The 18,666-nt window shown below is 41.0% G+C and overlaps 1 protein-coding gene across 3 annotated transcripts; it reads right to left on the bottom strand.

Annotated features, from left to right (window-relative positions):
- Positions 1-84: 84 nt before the first annotated feature.
- On the bottom strand, positions 85-16,479 carry NUB1 (negative regulator of ubiquitin like proteins 1). 3 transcript variants are annotated; one of them, XM_048951495.1, is made up of 16 exons: positions 16,244-16,479; positions 15,224-15,317; positions 13,098-13,215; positions 12,850-13,011; positions 10,869-10,927; positions 10,212-10,282; positions 9,138-9,320; positions 7,171-7,259; positions 5,729-5,835; positions 4,635-4,821; positions 4,170-4,277; positions 3,832-3,984; positions 2,975-3,121; positions 2,620-2,715; positions 1,702-1,894; positions 85-764 (listed from the first exon to the last, which is right to left on the bottom strand). In XM_048951495.1, the coding sequence occupies exons 3-16, from the start codon at positions 13,212-13,214 to the stop codon at positions 601-603; spliced, it is 1,836 nt and encodes a 611-aa protein (XP_048807452.1). In that variant the 5' UTR covers position 13,215; positions 15,224-15,317; positions 16,244-16,479; the 3' UTR covers positions 85-600. The 3 variants fall into 3 exon arrangements, with proteins under 3 accessions (XP_048807452.1, XP_048807451.1, XP_048807453.1); XM_048951494.1 differs by lacking the exon at positions 15,224-15,317; XM_048951496.1 differs by lacking the exon at positions 15,224-15,317 and having other exon boundaries at positions 16,371-16,393.
- Between the last annotated feature and the right edge of the window lie 2,187 nt (positions 16,480-18,666).

Genomic DNA, 18,666 nt, shown 5'->3' with positions numbered 1-18,666 from the left:
CAGGTATTTCTCCAGAACGCTATGGGATGTGGCAGCTCCTACTGCTTTTTAAGAGCAAAGGACAGAAGACTTCTTACTAGAAGCTGAAGCAGCACATGGTTATCTTTATTGCCTGTGTAACATCTGCATGAAGCAAGAAGCAGAATGCAGTATAAATCCATGCATAACAGACACATCAATGACTCTCAGCAATCTTCCAGATGGAAAAAAAAACAGTACATAGGTGGATACCTCTCTAACCTCATTAGCCAGGTCTCTTCTTTACACAGATTGCATCAAAGTTGACATCTTTAAGTGATGTAGAAATGCTTATTTGCCTGTATACTAAGTGAATCACTTTTTCACAATAAAAATATAGTTAAGTTCTATTAAATTTTCTTCTGAAAATAAATGTTTCTATCTTTTTGCTAGGACAATAAATTACAGTGTACCACAGATGTAGGCTTTAAGCAGATTTATAAATAAGTAGGAATTATGTGTTTCACCTACAGCTTAACTGACTTCAAGGCGTTTAGTAAGAAATAAGCTGAAGATGCATTTAGAATCCAAACTCAATTTGTCAAGGGAAAAAATGTGTAACTGAAGTCAAGATAATGAGATTTAATGCTGTGGTACTTCTATGTAGGATAAGTATTCATGAATGATCTGTTCCTCCTCCTCCAGTGTTAAATCCAGATAATCCTCCTCATGTTCAGGAATATCCTCCAGGATTTCATTGACTGCATCAGTCTCCATGTCTTCATCTGTTGGTGAACTAGAAGAACCTTCAATTAGAAAAGAAATAAAGTCAGCAGTGGTTTCATTGCTGAAAGAAGTTTATACTTTCCCTCTTTCAGCAGCGTGAATTTCTCTGCAAGAGCCAATTACTACAAACTACCTCTTATTTTAAAATTGCTCTACCAGTTATTGCAGGATGGCCAATTTTCCCTCTACTTAAAGCTGCAGGAAAGCCCTTAGTTGTACAACAGGGATTGCTTGAGCTCTGGCAGCTAATACGAGACAAAGTATGAGTTTCCTCTTTGCTAATGCAAGTATCAGTTACAGCTCTATCAAGATAAAGGGTATGTGGTCAGATCAGCTTCTGTATCACACATTTGGAATAAAACTTCATGGCAATAAAAATAAATAAATAAATAAAAGATCAGGCATTAACAAGCCAAAAATTTTCAGCACTAAGTCCAGGAAGCCAGAGAGTCTTAAGACTCTCTGAGAGTACAGGCAGGGAGAGGCTGATTCATTTTTAGACTTAATTAGTATGAATGAATTCAGTTAGATGGGAAAAGCTAGAATTATCTGTGGGCTACAAAGGGCAGTGTGTTCCTCCTCAGTGATATGATGGAGATACCCAAGGCCTCCTGCTGTGCATGCTAAAGGCATGGCTAAGTCAGCAGCCACTCCTTTCAGTTTCTCCCTGGATGCCTCTGAAGGTTATCCTTTCCTTCTAGGCTACATCTGTCTTGTGTGCCTTCAGCTGACACTACACCCCTTATAGATCATAAATGGCCAGGACTGATTGTAGGGGCTGTAGCTTACCCGGGGCTAATGTCTGCCTTGTCGGTAACTACAGTACCAAGGAAATCAGTCTGAGGCCTAACTCAAAGCCCTCTACAAACAGTGTAAGCAGAAATCACATCATCCATTTGTACAAGAAGCAGAATAGCCTCCTGCTCTCTCTTAGTTGTTGCATGCAGCATTTCTTACTTGCAGACTCTGTGGGTGAGTCTTTAGATGAAGTTGATTCCTCTGACAGACTGGACCCCTCTGGAGATAGCTGAAGTGAATCTGGCAGAACTCCCCCATAATGAGCCAGTGTCTGGGAAGCTAAGTGGATGTTGCCTTTAAAGACCTTTAAAGCTTGCTTTGCTGACTCCTGGCTGAATCCCATGTACATCAGCTACAAGGGGCAGAAATAAAGAAATTCAAGCTCAGTCAGCATCAGTGACTGACAGGAATCTGACAGTCATTCCCCTTGCGCAGAGGAAAGCGTTGCATACCAGGAATTCCAGGACACTGAGTGTGGTTTACTGGAATAGCTAACAACAGGGCAGTGACCTATTACAGGAATGGGAACGCTGAGCAAAATCAAGAGCCTCTTGTTTAACATCAGGCCAGCTCTTCAGTTTTCAAAGGGAACTTCAAAGCACTCCAGCATTCCAGGAGCGTGCATTTATTATTTATCTTTTCTATGCAATGCAGTTTTCCTGCCTGACATTAAACTATCGAGCCACACTAGCTACTGAAGAGCTTTTCAGATGGCCCATGATGAGAAAGACAGATGTCATCTCTTTCCCAAGTGCACTGCAATATGTTTATATACTCGAATACATTTCTTCTCTGATGTCTTTTTTAGAGTAAGAGCACTAGAATGCCTGTACTTCCTTCAGAACCTGTGCACCACTTATTGGTGTGAAGGGCAGGAAGTAGACAGGAATTACACTTCAGCCCAAGTGTGACTTTGCTGTGAAGAGCAGATGCAAGACGATGGAAATGTGACAGCGTATGAGGCACGTGGGACAAAGACAATTTCCACAGCTTTGCTTAAGAAAGATCCAGCATGGTTGAAGGTATAATTCAGAAACAAGGCTACCAACTCCTCAGAAAGAAAAAGATTTGACTTACTTGGTCAATACTTTCTTGGGAAACCTGAAACTGGTCTGAGGCTGCAGAATCATCATCATCGTTTTCCAACAGTAACTCTGGATTGTCCAGAATAAACTGTAGTAAAATGGAGAGGGATCAGAACAGGGCAACACAGTTACATTAGTCCTCAAAATGGAGAAGTGTGTACAAGCAAAACCTCAACCATCTTAGTGTCTGATTCACCAGGTCAGGAAGTAGAACTTTGGTCATTACAGTTCAAAAGAAGGGTACAAACTCACCAATACAGAAAGCAGAAAATAAGAATCTGCTAAGCAATTCTAAAAGAATACTTTTTTTTTTTTTTGTATAAAAGCACTACTCCTGGAAATCTTACCTTAAAAGCTTGGTCCAGGTTTCCTTGTGCATGATGAAGGGCTACTTGAGCAGCTCGCTCTGAGTAGCCCATACTTTTCAAGGTGTTTATGTCTTCCAGTCGCTGCCTTCTTTTAGCTCTCTCCTCCCTCCTTATCTGTGCCTTTTCCTGCAAGAACACAGCCATTACAAAGCTAACTGTGCATGGGATTGCTTCCACCTTCCCCTGTGCATGAGGGGTTTCTTGGATTTACTTCTTTTGAACTTGGATTTCTTGAGGAAAAAGAACTTAGTATTTTAAATACAGATTTCACTGCCAGACAGTGATCACTAAAGTGATTTGTATTCCCATGAGCAAGCACTGCAGCCATGCTTCTGTTCTGAAGTCTCAGCAGATCTAATCCTACACTATCACAGCTATTATAGGCCCTTGTAGTAAGCGATAAACCAGCTTGGCAGATGGATATGTGGACAAGACCTGCCAAGGACACACAGTCAGGGCTGGGCACATAGCCAACAAGATCTCACAGCCATTTGACTTTTCTATCCACATTTCACTGTCTGAAGTCTTAAAATACCACCTCTACTTACCAAATGTAATTTCAGGCACTTCAAGTATGGCCAACACTGTCAGCTACTTATACTTCAGCACAACACAGCCTTCTCCCCTCTTGAATTTTCCAAGTCCAAACACTTCTATTAAGTTGTGGTTTCAAACTTGTGGCAGCAGATGTCAAGCTGTTAGTCACACTAACAGTGCCAAAGCATGATAATTTAAGTCCTTAATTTAGCATTATGGTGTACTAGTTACGCAAAACATGATCTTAGGGACACCCCAACAAATAGAATCCTTGGTTTAATGCTTTTACTGCCCCATACCTCTCTCCTGTTGGTAATAAGGTTGGCAGCATGCTCCACATTCCCATGGCACGCTCGCAGGGCAAGGCGAGCTTCCTGTTCAGAAAAGCCCAGGAATGACAGTTGATAAACCTTTTCTGGATCTATGTACAGTTCTTCATACAAATGAGATGCCTGTGTGTAAAGTGAACAACGTGACATCACTAACACTGCTGCTAACATACAAATGGAAAACAAAATCTCCCCATTTTCCTGTAAGCAATGAACAGGTAGAAGGCACAGTCCAAACACAGGAGCATATTTCCTTCAGTAAGTTCCTAGTGCAAACAACTTGAAAGCTCTCCCTAATGGTGCCTCACCTTCTGGATGTACTCAGCAGCCTCCTTTTCTCTGCCACTGTGATAGTGTCCTATTCCCTGAAGAAGGTAAAGCCGTAGAAATAAAACCTTCTCACGGCCATAGCTTCCCTAAAGGATTGTTAAACACAGGGGACAGGGGGGTAAGCATATGTTAGAACATCCATTATCAATAGAACATTATACATCTTTAATGAAATTTTAGTCACTAATATGCAAAGCTCAGTATGTAAATGAAGTGCCACAGCAAAATCTACACGTATAAACATATTTGCTGTGACCTCGTTGTCAAACCCATTGCTTTCACAATGACACAATGACATAACCAGCTAAGGAAGCACAAGAAAGCTTTAAACTAGAAGAGAGCCTTGGAATATTTGAACAGTAAGTGAATCAATGCAAGAAAAAAAAAAAAACAAAACCAAACCACCACAACAAAACCACCCTTGTTTAATAAAACCAGCATACCTTGATATCAATAAGTCTTTCATGGTTCTCCCCATAGCACCTCTGGAAGCACCTGTGGGCTGTGGTCAGCTTTTTCTCTGCATCATCCAGGCAATCCAGCTGTTCCAGGCGGAAGTAGCACCACACTATATCCAGCTGCAGGACTGCATAGTTATCAACTGTGTTCAGCAGCTCCGTGCTGCACTCACTGGGAAAACAAAACATTTGGTTTTTTTAGGGCAGTGGTTGTTTGCCTTTTGACACTAACAAAATAACAGGCTAGGAGTACACATACTCATATGTACTCAAATGCATACACTCACTTACATACACTCAATTCATTGAGGAAGCATGTGCTTCATATTTGAGGCAGCAAACTGAAGCCAGTGGAACTTTAAGAGAACACTGTTGTCCATCACTTTCATTAATACATAGGACATTCTTGATAACACTTCTTCCCAAAAAACTATGATAGCCACAATATTTTTTTTTTAAACTATTTCAAGACAGCATCCATATAAAAGCAGGATAGAATTAAGCACTCTATAACCTTTAAGACCACAGAGATCAATCATCTGCTTCACTGCAAGTGAATACACTAGGATCTGTGTGAGTCTCCTTATTTATGAGTGCAGATGAGAAGCAGAAGAGGACATTACTTTGGGGAGGGGGTTCCTCAACATTAGCACCTTAGGGTTCTGACTGCTGACAGCAAATTAGATTACCAGCAGGAACTCCAATATGGTTACTGACCTCTGTGTTCTGCTCCACCTTTTTCAGAAATTATTCCTTACAGGAGTGATTGCAAAAGAGTACATGCATCTGCCTCCCAAGCTACAGCAATTTATAGCCTCATACATTAATGACAGTTTCTGTTTATGTAATATGACAGACTAAATGGCCCAGTGGCTGTATCTGTTTCAGCTGTTCTACACGAAGCCACCTGTCACCAAAAGTCAGAGGCTTCTCCTGCTATTTCCCAACTGCAGAGAGGGTGAGAAGTAATCCTGGGCAAAAGAGGCCCTGATTTACACATGTAGCCAGGGCTAATAGTGTTCCTATATTTGGCTGACAGTACAGGAAAGCCAGATATAAATACTTCAAAAGGTTCTTACCAGAAATGTTTATCAGCATCCAACAAATATGGCAGAGCTATTTCATATTCCTTCTTTTTCAATAATGCTCTGCCCTTTTCATGATAACCCATTGCCAGCAGAAGTGCCTAGAAAAAAAATGCATCAAGTCATTTCTGTACTCCCCTCAGCTCTCTTTTATGACTAAAAATAATGATGTAGGTAATCCATTAGACTCCTTGTTCTTCCTAGAAAAATACCGTTGTATCAGTTCAGTAAGAGTCATTATTTCACACTGCTTGATATTTTTATCTCATTTAATAATATATTGTCTAGGAAAAAAAAAGCAACAAATGTTACTGACACATGAAGTGAAGCACCAAATTTATTCTAAAACTAAAACCACAGATTGATTCTCAGTAACAAGAGATAAGCTAAGCATTTTGCAAGTCCCACACATTCTAACAGTACCAAGCTTGTTTTGCTTTACTATTAGAACTATCTTGTATAACTCTTGTGATTCACTTCCTGTGAAACCTCAGAACTGATAATTATATCTTGATCGTGGCAGGAAAACTCTCTAGTTCCTGCAGGATGGCAATTGCAGTAATGACAGTCACAACCTGCAGTAGTTCTTCTCACCCAAGTTCCATACATCTGATGCTTTAACTTTTAGGCTCTTTAGCTCTCATCAGAACAATCTGCATTCTGAGAAAGGACGGCTATTTTTTCCAATCATCCAGAAACTCCAGATGAGTCAGAAAACAGTGTGCCTCAGCAGATGCTAGAGCAGCAGTTAACATGCTGGGGGTCTGCTTGTTGTTGCTTCCCCTCCCCTATATTTTTTTTCCTATTGTTACATTTGTAAACATTTCTTATCTTCAAAAAGACAGTGTTACTGCCATTCTTCTGCTTCAGCAGCCAACATCAGGTGTGTCACTCCTACTGTAATGACTGCATGCACCTGGCCAAAGACTTTCAGTTGGGAATGTGAGGTTTGAACAGGGAGCAAATTTAAATCTGAGATGGGTCACAGTGCAGAAGATCTCAAAACTACTTTTTAGAAGTCTGACTTTGCAAGGCTCATTTTGCCTCCAGCTGAAGTTGACTGAGCCTAATGAACAAGCTAATTTCATGTGGCCCTACAGCAATCAAAATTCAGGTGCTAGGAAACAAAGTTAAAACCCATCTTAAAAACAAAACTGAAGAAAAAAAAAAAGACATTGACAACACTGGGGCCTATGCAAGATTAAACCTGCAATTAGATCAGCAGTTAGGGGGCCGTCTTCAGATGGCTAAAGTACCTCAATTGCAGAGTTATACTTCATTTCCATTTCAAAATTATTTTTATTAAGCAAATATCTAGCTGACCCAGTGTATATCCCCAGAAAGCCCTAGTGTATTTCAATGCTATATTTGAAATAGCTTCTTAAAGCCTGATTTGTCAAGTGTCTTATTAGCTCAGTAAGATAAATTTTACCTACTTTTTTGGCTTGAGGAGGAATCTCGATTGACCTCCCAGTCTGATTAGCTATATCTAGATATGGAGTAGTATCTGCATCCAAGTACTCCTCTGAAACATAAGAAAAAGCAAGTCTTAGTTGTAAGTACCACCTCCTAAAAGAACACCATTGTTGCCATAAGTTTATGTCATTAAGTACACAGTCAAACAACAAAGCAAACAACAACAAAAAACGTGAATTACAAAAGGGCTGGAGCACCTCACCCATGAAGAAAGGCTGAGGGGGTTGGGCTTGTTCGGCCTGGAGAAGAGAAAGCTCCAGTGAGATCTCATTGCAGGCTTCCAGAACTTGTGGAGAGCTTACAAGCAGGAAGGGGACCAACTTCTTACATGGTCTGAGAGTGATAGAACAAGGGGGAATGGCTTTAAACTGAAAGGGGAAATTTAGCTTAGATGATAGGAAGAAATTTTGTACTCGGAGGGTGGGGATGCACTGGCACTGCTGCCCAGGGAGGCTGCAGATAGCCCATCCCAGGAGTTGCTCAAGGCCAGGTAGGATGGGGCCCCAGCAGCCCTGTCCATGGCAGGGGCTGAACTGGATGACCTTCAAGGTCCCTTCCACTCTAAGCTGTTCTATGATTCTATTACATGAAGTCTGTTTTTAGACAGACCTACCACCACCAGCCTCAGCTGGCCAAGCATGAAGCATTTTAGGGCCCATTTTTTTGAATCTCCAGAGGAGATTCAGGCTGGGCATTCAGAAAAATTTCTTCAAGAGAGTGGTCAGGAACTGGCAGAGGCTGCCCAGGGAGGTGGAGTCAGCATCCCTGGAGGTGCTCAAGACACAGTTTAGTGGGGACATACCGGTGGTAAGAGCATGGTTGGACAAGATGACCTTGGAGGTCTTTTCCAACCTCAGTGATTCTATGATTCTATCCTTTCCCAATGTCTTTGAAGTTTATGACTGTTCTATTAATTTTTTGTTTTCACTTACATTAGATTTAAAAAGGATGCTTTTCTTCCAAACAAAAGACGATTAAGGAGTTTACAGAGGCTAAAAGCTTCTGCCCTGCAATTTTCCTCAGGTGAAACAAAAGGTTTGGTAGATTCTTTTTGTATTTCATGTTGCTTCACACAGAGCCTTGAGCCTTTGAGGACACTATATAAAGACTCTGTCATACTCTGGCATTTTGCTATAAATGACAGCTAGTAGTATCTTAAAGAGGCCCTATGCAGTATTCAAAGGCTGGGGTCTAAATTACCCCTTAAGTCAATAAAAAGACTCACTTCCTTTTTTTGTTCGAAATCTGGTATTACAGTAGGCTGAAAGCAGCTTTGTTCACATACTATTTATGCATTTGGCATGAATTCATTGCATATTCAGTTTCAGTTTCTTGTTTGTGGATTTTCGAAGCAGTAAAATAGAGAAGTGATTTAAGTTCATCATCTAGCAGTGCAATTCACAGACACACTTAATCTCATTTTGAAAGATTACTGTTAAATTGACCATATCCCTTTGACTTAATCCACAGTTGCAGGCAGCTGACATCAAACACAATGAGAAAAGAACAACCACATTATAGATCAGAATGACAAGTGAGCTGTTCTGCACAATGTAACCATGGTTACACAGTCATATCTGAGGTAAACTACAAAAAAGTGTGTAAGACTTATCATACATTATTCCACTGTGCTTATGTGAACAATAAGTTTAAAGCCTGCTCTCAGAGTTGTCAGATCCTTAGCTGTCAAGTGCCAATTACATAATAATTGATTCATATTATATCCTTCAGCAAGTGTAAAATATTTTCTAGCATTCCACTTGTGTAATAATTAGAAGAGGAAGTTTTAATCAACTCAGTTTTCAAGTTGGTAGAAAACTACAAGAGTATAAACTGAAGTGACAGTGCAGGCATTCTGCATGCTGAAATGCTACAGAGATGATCTGCAAGATGCCCAGCTCCCCACTCCCACACCAACCTGCCCTACCTCTCTCTGCTAGGATTTCCAAACCCTTCTTAGTTCTTTGCATCTTCTCACTGATGTCTTTTTCTTTCTTGCGCTGAAGTTCTTCTTCGTGAACTTTCCTTTTAGTTTCCTCATCACTCTGTTCCAGTTGAAGTACCATCACTTTTGCATTGTGTGTTACACCTTGATCTTCAAGGGTTTTTCCTGCAAAACACAGTATTAGGATCACATTTCTCATACTTTATTTGTGAAGAAACCATTTTACATTGGAGTGCTACTGGGAAAGAAACAAAACAACAATCTCAACAGCCCCTTACCTTGCTTGCATTATACTGGTGAACTACAATCAGTAACAGATCCAAGTATTCAGTCATGATCACTGTAAATTACTGACATCTTCCACAGAAACTCAAATCAGAAGCACATTTGCATTTAAGAAATGCTTTTAAAATGACTGGTATGGGTTTTTCCCCTAAGCACTCAAGAAACACAAGTGTTTCTATTGCAATTAATTGATCTCCAGGCAAAAACTAGAATAATGTGGGGTTAAACAAGGCATCCAGTATCACACATCACAACAATACCAGGACAGAGGAAATGGAAATTAAATCCAAGTTCTTATCAGTTTCATGGCTCTAAGTAGCTCTGACTTCTTCCAAGGGAAGAAATATGTCAGCTGCTCAGGTAACCAACAAAAAAAGAAAGTAGTTGTTGTTCAGTGTTTCAAACACATTGTGGGAATTAGCATGTGTAACACATTACAAACAAATTTCTGAATGTGCAGCTATGTAGTGTGGATTGGGGAAATTTATTTGTTTTTGTTAAAATCCATTCTGGGTATTTCAACGCTTCAGAAAATAGGTTTTCAGCATTTATTAAGGGATTCCTATAATCAATAGTTCTGAGTACTTTGATCATTACTATTTATTACCTTCACCTTAGAGCAGAGACTGGCAAATAGAACTGCAATTCCTTGGAGATTTTTCACATTAAAAAAAAATTGCAAACAAGTTTGCTTCTGAGAAGCAATAAACTGAAAGACAAACACAGAAGTACACTCAACTGGAGACAGTTCACTTGACTAGAAATACATACCCAGGTCGAGCTGCTTCTTATTTATGATTATTTTGATAGCATTTTCTTGTAATGCATGCTCTTGTGCTATCCTGTGAAATAAATCATTGCATTTATGAATACAAATTTACAAGCACAAACAGCATTTCTAATAGAACAGTGGTAAAACTTGAAAACAACTATGTTAATAACTGGCTTAACATTTGGCTATGAAAGGCTGCTAAAAGTTAAAATAACATCATCACAAAGCTTTCTATGCCATACAGGCAAAAGATGGGATACAGAAAGGGAAAAGCAAAATAGGCAAAAAAGAATCTGATTTTAGTTGGGTTAAAAACAAACAAACAAACAACACACCAAACCACAAAAGAGAAGCTGGTTCACTATTTAGAGGACCTGCCTCACTACAAACAGTGTTGATCACTGCTGCCTCCTCTGGTACTTGCTGATGACTTACAAAGGAGTCATTTCCACTACTAACTTTCCTTTTTTCTGTGTTGAGCTGCCACTTTTTAAATGAAGAACTGCCCTATCCAGGAATGCTGTACAGCCTACTCAGACACAACAAACAGTAAGAAAAACTTAAGAGAACCCAACAATAGTGCACTGCCTGCATTTCTGTGAAGCAGCACACTGTCACACAGTACTAAGACAAGAACCAAAGGTGATTACACTTACTGTGATCTGAGCTCCTTGCCAGTGATGAACAGGCTAGTTTCCAGTGGGACTTTTCTGCTCTGTAGTGATTATATTGGATGGAAGAATGGAGGAAGAAAGGAAAAGAATGTATCATAGCACTTCGGGCATTTTTTTACATTAACTGCTTTCTAACAACTGCAGTTTCTTTTTCAAATAAGAATCATGTTAACAGGGTTACTACTTGGCATACATACTATTAATTTCCAGGCAGGGAGCATACACTGCTATCCACTGCTAAAAATAAGCATTACTAATGCACAAGATTGATAGTTAGATAAATCCAAATTCAGACCCAAACAATTTAAACTGATTTAATTATGTGCTTCCAATCTTAACTCTGCTCTGTAATTATGCCACTCACCTGTGACTGGTGAAGTTATGATTAATTCCTATTACTGTGCCTGCTCCCAGATTAGATAAACTGGGATTTGAAATGAATTAATTCCCTCGTGCCCAGCAGCATAGAAGAAAGGAATTAGCAGACTATTTGTTTGTTTTAACTGCATGGCAAATACTTAACAACTGCTGCCTTTAGCCTGTCACATTCCCTGCTAATTAATTTTCACTGCAAGGAGAAAGAACAACTATGATTGTGTTTTTTCAAGCATTCAGTGGAAAAAGAAACCTTCTGAAATACAGGTTATCTCTGAAGATCACCATCTTCAGCAGAAATATATTATCCTTTTCCAGAGTCACCACTCACTGCTGCTGCTGCAAAGATGAATGCAACCTTTAAGTGTCCCTAAGCAAAGAAGTTCGACTGTTTGAGCAGATCAAGATACACAGCTTTGGGGAAGATGCTGCTCTCACTCAGAACCAAAACTAGAAAGTGATCTAAGATGGCAATTGTGTTTGCCAGACACTGGCTTTGTCTGTACTGGTGAGAACCTAACCAAGAGCTGTTCTCTGTCCTGTAAAGCAGCTCACATCCATAGAACTGAATCCTCTCAGCCTTCAAAACAGCACAGCTGTATCCAAACCACTGATGGAGATCAGTCCCTCACCTTGTGCCTGACCATTGCTTGGCAGAACAGCAGGTGGCCTGGGCAGAGCTGCTTCAGAGAGGATGCAAACAGCTGTGACTGCGGAACAGCCAGTGGGCTTTAGCTGACTAAAGTTTAGCTGAGCAGGGTAGATGCAGCCTCAGAATCCAGCACAGCAATCAGAGTGACACCAGTTTCATTACTGTGGTATGTTTTATGCAGGAAACTAAAGGCTGAAGCCTGGATGTAAGGGGCAAATTGTTTGGAACCTCACTTAAAATAGATGAGTACCATCATAACAGAAAATCATACCTTTCCAAGTTCAGACACTGGAGGTTTAGTTAGCTGCCAGGTCTAGAACAGTTACAGTATAAATCACTGTAAGAGCACTGCCATGTGCCATGGTTAAAAGCTACAGGAGGACTATTTTATATCAGCCATACACCATTTAAGATGACAGAGCATTCAATTTGGTCATTGCAATTAAAAAGAAAGGGGACTTCTTAAAAAATTAAAGCTGTCATTGAAACAAGAGCTGTGGTAATAAAGTGATATTCATTTGCTAATGCAACTTTAGGTATTTTACAACTGAAAAAAAAAATCTGCTCTTTATTACTAACATGAACAGTTAAGTCAGAAGAAATTAAATTGAACTAGACAGACTCAAATCTAATTTACTTTTCTTAATTGAAAGATCATTTCTCATTAAATCCTACAAGGAAGACAATTACTAGTCACCCAACACTATATCCCCTCTTCATGATATTCCCATATATCTGAGGAACTAAAACTATATCTACATAACTTCTTCTCCCTCCCCACCTCCACCATTATTATTTTTTTAATATCAAACACAGATTCATCATGCAAAGCACCCAAACAAGTTGAGGAAGAACACGTTTGCACTGGATGTATAACTAGAACTCAGAAGGCCATAATAAAGTTACTTCTCCCAGCTTTTCTCCAACATCACTTACTTTCCTCCGAGGCAGATGTATATCAAGTCTTGCAATCCCAGTCACTTTATAATTTTCATTTCCTGTTCCACGCTCAATTGCTTTACACCGTATTTCTTCCAGCATATTCTCTGCATCATTCTGATTGATTTTCAGCTTGGATGAATATTTTTGGACAAGCTCCTAAGAAAACAGCAAGAAAAATCTGGTGAAATGCACCAGTAATACGACTGGAGGACACATGACACCAGCTCAGATGGAATATTTACCTTCATCTCTTCACCAGCTTCTTTTTTATCATTTGTATACGGTGGTTTCCACAGCTGAATTTTGTCTTCTCTTAAGCAACTTGTCAGCTTTGCTATCAAATACTTCTTTTGTGCCATTCTTTTAAAGAAAAGCAAACAAGCAAAAAATACCATTGAGAATGAAACACATTGTGGTGGGGAAACAAAACTACTATCAAAAATTGGAACATAGACAATTCAGGAACCCCCCCAATTTAGTATTTTGTGGCAGGAAATCTCTTCCTAACCTCTCATATAAGCTATAATTGCAGAACACATTGATTCTTCAAAATCCATGACAAAACTATTCTTTCCTGCCCTGGAAAGAGCTGCTCATTCCAATCCCTCTGCAAAACGTGTCTGTGCTATGCCTCTGCCTTCCTGCTTTTCTCCACCAGCCACTGGTTGAACACAAGTTATGACTCTTTTGGAAGACAGAAAAGAGATGTCAAGAAGAAACATCTCAGTCCCACAAGCTTCCCCATGAGAAGACCATAACACAACGTCCTCATCCCTCCAGCAAATGAAATCAGTGCCAAGATCCATGCTTCCCCTCTCAGATCTCAATCATTTGGCAAGAAACCACATTTAATACTATCATGAAAAGGTATTGTAAAACCCTGCTATCACAGTGATGAAATAGCAGCTTGTCACTTCCCATAGTCCACGATATGTTCTTCCCACTCCCACTGCAGAAAAAGCACAAAGAGCACAAGCAACATAAAGTACAGAGACTGAGATTCAATGTGATGTGCACTGTAGATCTGCAGCAGGCAAAGAAGCACCCATCACTAGGGACAAGTTGGCAGTGCGCCGAAAAGAGCAATTCCCTGGCTCACAGGTGACAATTTAGGCTGAACTCATCACAAGTTACATTCAGTTGAGAAAAAGCAGTTACCTCTGAGTAAACCAGCATTTCCCTGAAAAAAAAATCCATTAAAAAAAAAAAAAAATGGTGTTCAAGAAATGTTTAGATGTCGTACTGAGGGATGTGGTTTGATGGGAAATATTGGTGACAGGTGGTTGATTGGACTGAATGACCTTAGGGACCTATTCCAACCTCTATATTTTCTATAACAAGGAATAGAGAAGGCAGAGAGAGGGTAAGGAAAGGAGGATAAGATGATCTTGGAAGAAAAAAAAAAAAACAAAAAACCACACCACAAAGAAAATCTATTTACTTATGACTTGGCTCTTGCACACCAGGAATCATATGGGAGATGTCTGTTAATTTATATAGAAAGACATTTAAGTTACGGGCATTGAAAACTGATTAAACTGTCACTTTTCTTTAAGAGTGGGTTCATTTTTTCTTGTTCTTGTTTATCAGCACAGAGCTCTCAAGAAAATGGGGGGAAAAAAGAGAAGAATCAGAAATCACTGCCCTTGTGTCCAGATTCAAAGCCTGTTCCTTGTTCAGAAGGGCACACTTAATGAGCAAAAAAATGTAGGTAAAAAAAAAAAGTCAGTTAAATGTATCAGTTAATCTTATCTCAACTGCAGTTTTGGTGAGATACAAAGAACCTCTGAATGCCATAAAGACTCTTCAAGCAAAAGGCCACGACAGCTGAGCAGCAGGTGCTTCAAAAACCCTTCCAGTTTGTTTCCTGTAGTTCACATAGTGTCTGATCAAACCAGGTGAGAAAACACACATTCTTCTTCTCACTGAAATGCTGTTATTACTTCAGGGCCAAAACAAAACATGCATTTGCAAGCAGAAAGGAACAAACATATCCAGTTTCCAAAAGATGGTATTAAAGTGCAGTTTTCCCAAAACACATCACATAAATTCCATATCACAGAATCGCAGAATGACCTGGGTTGGAAGGGACCTCAAGGATCATGAAGCTCCAACCCTTCCCCCCTCAACCCCCAACCCTTCCACTCCACAGGCAGGGCTGCCAATGTCCCCATTCAATACCAGCCCAGGCTGCTCAGGGCCCCATCCCACCTGGTCTTGAACACCTCCAGGGATGAGACATCCACAACCTCTCTGGGCAGCTGTTCCAGCACCTCACCATTCTCATGGTAAAGAAACTCCCCCGACATCCAACCTAATCTCCCCTCCCTCAACTTAAAACCATTTCCCTTGTCCTGCAGTTACCTACCCTTTCAAAGAGCTGACTCCCCTCCTGTTTGTAGGCTCCCTTTAGGTACTGAAAGGCTGCAATGAGGTCACCTTGCAGCCTTCTTTTCTCCAGGCTGAAATACAATCATTTTTTTTGCAATTTTCAGGATGTGCTGAACAACCAAACCATCACTATATTTCCACTTAACAATAACTTCAGAAACAAAAGAATATCCTTTATTTTAAGGCATCTAGACACTTTAAGTCCACAAATTATACAGGTGACACTTGGAAGCTGGTCATTCACCTTCTTATCAGATTGGTACTTCACAGTTTTGTAAATCTGCTCATCTATAGAACCAGGAAGCAACACCAAAGTCTCCAATTAAACTTACCCTTATCAAGCCTCCATAAAAAGAACATTTTCCTTTCCACAAATAATAACACAGATATAGCCGTTAAAAAACTTTAACATTCATAATGAATTACCATTTCACCTTAAGTAAATGGCAAGAGAATCCTTAAAAAGAACTTATGAGCGACAATCCCACAAGCATCCCTGAGATGGTTTCACTTTCACTGAGCTTAAAGGGGCTCTCCAAAAACTCAAAACAACCAGTGGGGATTTACCAAGGGCTACTCTGAACACCAGACTGAGCTTTTGCCACACAGATGTCACTTGAACCAGCTGGGCTCAGAAAAACAAATGCAGGTTTGAAAGCCAAATCATTGAGGGAAGGATTCTGAGCAGCCTAGTAATAAAACAGACTGCATAAAGAACATAAGCAAGGCTCCCTATAGCACCGATTTACTGCTCACTGACAGCTCCAGAGGCGATAGAGAAGCTAAGCAGCAGAACGGGCACCCAGCAGCAGCCCTGGGCCTCCCTCAGCACACACCCGGCTCACCCCTGCCCTGACAGCACCAACACCCCCACCCCCGTGCCGCAGGGGGCGATTCCCAGCGCTGTCACTGCTGGGTGCCTCCAAAGCACCACGCTAACAGAAGGGCGAGGCCCGGGGAGGCCGTACGGTACCTCAGCGTGAGGGGAGGCACCCACCTGAGCCCTGCGCTTGAACAAGGGCCTCGGCGCTCAGGCTGAGGGGGACAGCGAGCCCTACCAACAGCTGTCCCAGCCCACCACGGACCCGGAGCCCGCTCTGAGGGGCAGCTGGGCGGCAGCTCACCCACTGACAGCGGCCCGTAGGAAAAGCGAGGCGCACCGCTCCCCTTAGGGAGGGCAGTTATATGGGGCGGGGTTCTGTAACGCCCTTTGCTGCTGCCGGCTTCCGGCTTCCGGGAGATTCCTGCGCTGAGACGGGAAGTGGGAGGTCACGTGGTGAAGCCAAGCCCCGCCCGCCATTTTAGGGCTTTGCCCTCACTTGTGTGTGTTCGTGCGCGGTGTTTGGTCGCTCGGTGGCATTCTGTGCCTTCTGCTCTTCGTTTGCCTGTTTTGCACCTTGAGAAGTGCTGGTGCTTAGGTACCTGCTTCTCCTTTTTATCCTTTTACCTCTCAGACCCTTTCATCCGCAACCTTTCTGCTTGTGAGGCAAAAGGGGCAGAGGTTCCTGTCAGTGCTGGGGGGCCTTTCCAAGGGCTGAGAGGTGCTGGGGAAGAGCCGGGTGTGATGGTTGCTGTGTGCAGGGTAAGCGTGTCTGTGTGGGCCTGGGGTTAGAGAACAAGTTTGTGTTTGTTGTAAGGGTGTCAAAATTAACCTGAACTCAGAGGCTGGGCTGGAAAACTATTACATGTGGCACTGTACATGGAGATAACTCACAGAATCATTAAGGTTAGAAAAGGTCTAACTAAGGTCTAGTCTCTACCTGTCCCAGCATGCCCATTGACCCTGTCCCTCAGTGCCACATCTCCACACTTCTGGAACATCTCCAGGGATGGTGACTCCACCACCCTGTGCCACTTCATCACCTGTCTTTCTGAGATTAATTTTTTTCATAAAATCCAACCTGAATCTCCCCCAGTGCAGCTTCAGGCCATTGCTTCTCATCTTACTGCTATTACCTGGGGGAAGAGGCCGATGGCCACCTTTGATACAACTGCCTTTCATGGCACTGTAGAGACCTCCCAGACTCAGATGTTTTGGCCCCATTTCCCTTACTATATATATTGTACCTTCTGCTCTAGTGCCCATAATGGCCCACTGCTGGGAATGGGGTGAGGCTAAGAAGGCTGCACAAAGTAGACACTTGATGTTATATTTGTATGTAGGACCCCCAAAGGTCCCACGTACTCCCAAAACTGTCCAGGCAGCTAAGGATTTTTATGGTATCATCAATGCTGGAAAAGACCTCTGAAATCATCTAGTCTAACTTTCAACCCATTGCCACCATGCCCTGTGAACCATGTCCCTCAGCACCACGTTTCTGGACACCTTTCTTGAACACTTCCAGGAATGATGACCCCACCACCATGCAGCCTGTTCCAATGCCTGACTAAACTTTTGTTCAAATTGCCCTGATATTGTGAGGGAAAGTATTGTCCAAGGGTGTTGTTTATTTTGGACTAGATGGCCCTGCAGATCAGTCATCATGTAAAGCATATTCCTTAGGCAGTTATGTGGCCCCACAGGTATTGTGTGTCTTGCTCACAAACTCTGAACTAGAATTTCAGGATTGTGAACTCTCCTGTGTGCATAAATCAGTCACATTTGCCCACTGTTAAAGTAAGGTTATTGTTACTCTGTTTACTTTTCTGATACTCTTGAATTCTGTGCTTGAAGCTTTGCTAAAGCTACAGTAATCCAGTAATGACAGTTATTCCCCATGAGTTCCAAACATGAACAGCAAACAGCAAAGTGCTTTGAAAATCAGGTAAGTTTGAGAACTGTGACTCCACAATATTTGAAGTTTTCCATTTTTCTCATGAAAATGTTCCCTTTTTCATTTCTTTTACTAAGGCTGCTTTAGGGAAAAAATAAGAATTTTCAGGCAATGCACCTGTATAATATTTTAATCTCTTGAAATGCAGGTTCAGCTACTTTTCTCATAACTAACAATACTCCATTAACAAATGAAAATGTACTGAAATGTTCCTTCTCTTATGTCCTTGGGATTTAAACTAAAGGACTTTTCCAAAGGCAAAACGCCCTTCCTGATTAAGCTCGTCATACAAAGCACACTAGCATGCTAGAGAAGCCTCAGGAAAGGACAAAGTGGTTCTATGAAAGTGCCTGCAAAGATTTAGCTATTTAGTATGTGTATAAACTTTCACTGACTTTTAAATCAAGGTATTCAAGTCTGTGTTTAGTTAAGATAACTAATTCAAAGCACTTTAAAATCAATTTAGAAGTATTTGCAGAAAATAATATCACTAATTTAGTCAAATGGGTGTACAGAGAAGGTAGATAAGATTTTAGAATTTCTGTGATACTGATTTAAAAATTTAAATTGCATTCACTGAAATGTTTTCAAGTGTTTCATTGCAACTATCATGTCAAAGTGATCCTGAATTTAATTTTTAATAGTT

This window comes from Lagopus muta, chromosome 7 (assembly GCF_023343835.1).
Source record: "Lagopus muta isolate bLagMut1 chromosome 7, bLagMut1 primary, whole genome shotgun sequence".
NCBI classification, from domain to species: domain Eukaryota; kingdom Metazoa; phylum Chordata; class Aves; order Galliformes; family Phasianidae; genus Lagopus; species Lagopus muta.
The sequence above is the reverse complement of the archived record's forward strand: the minus strand, read 5'-3'. Positions and strand labels throughout refer to the sequence as shown.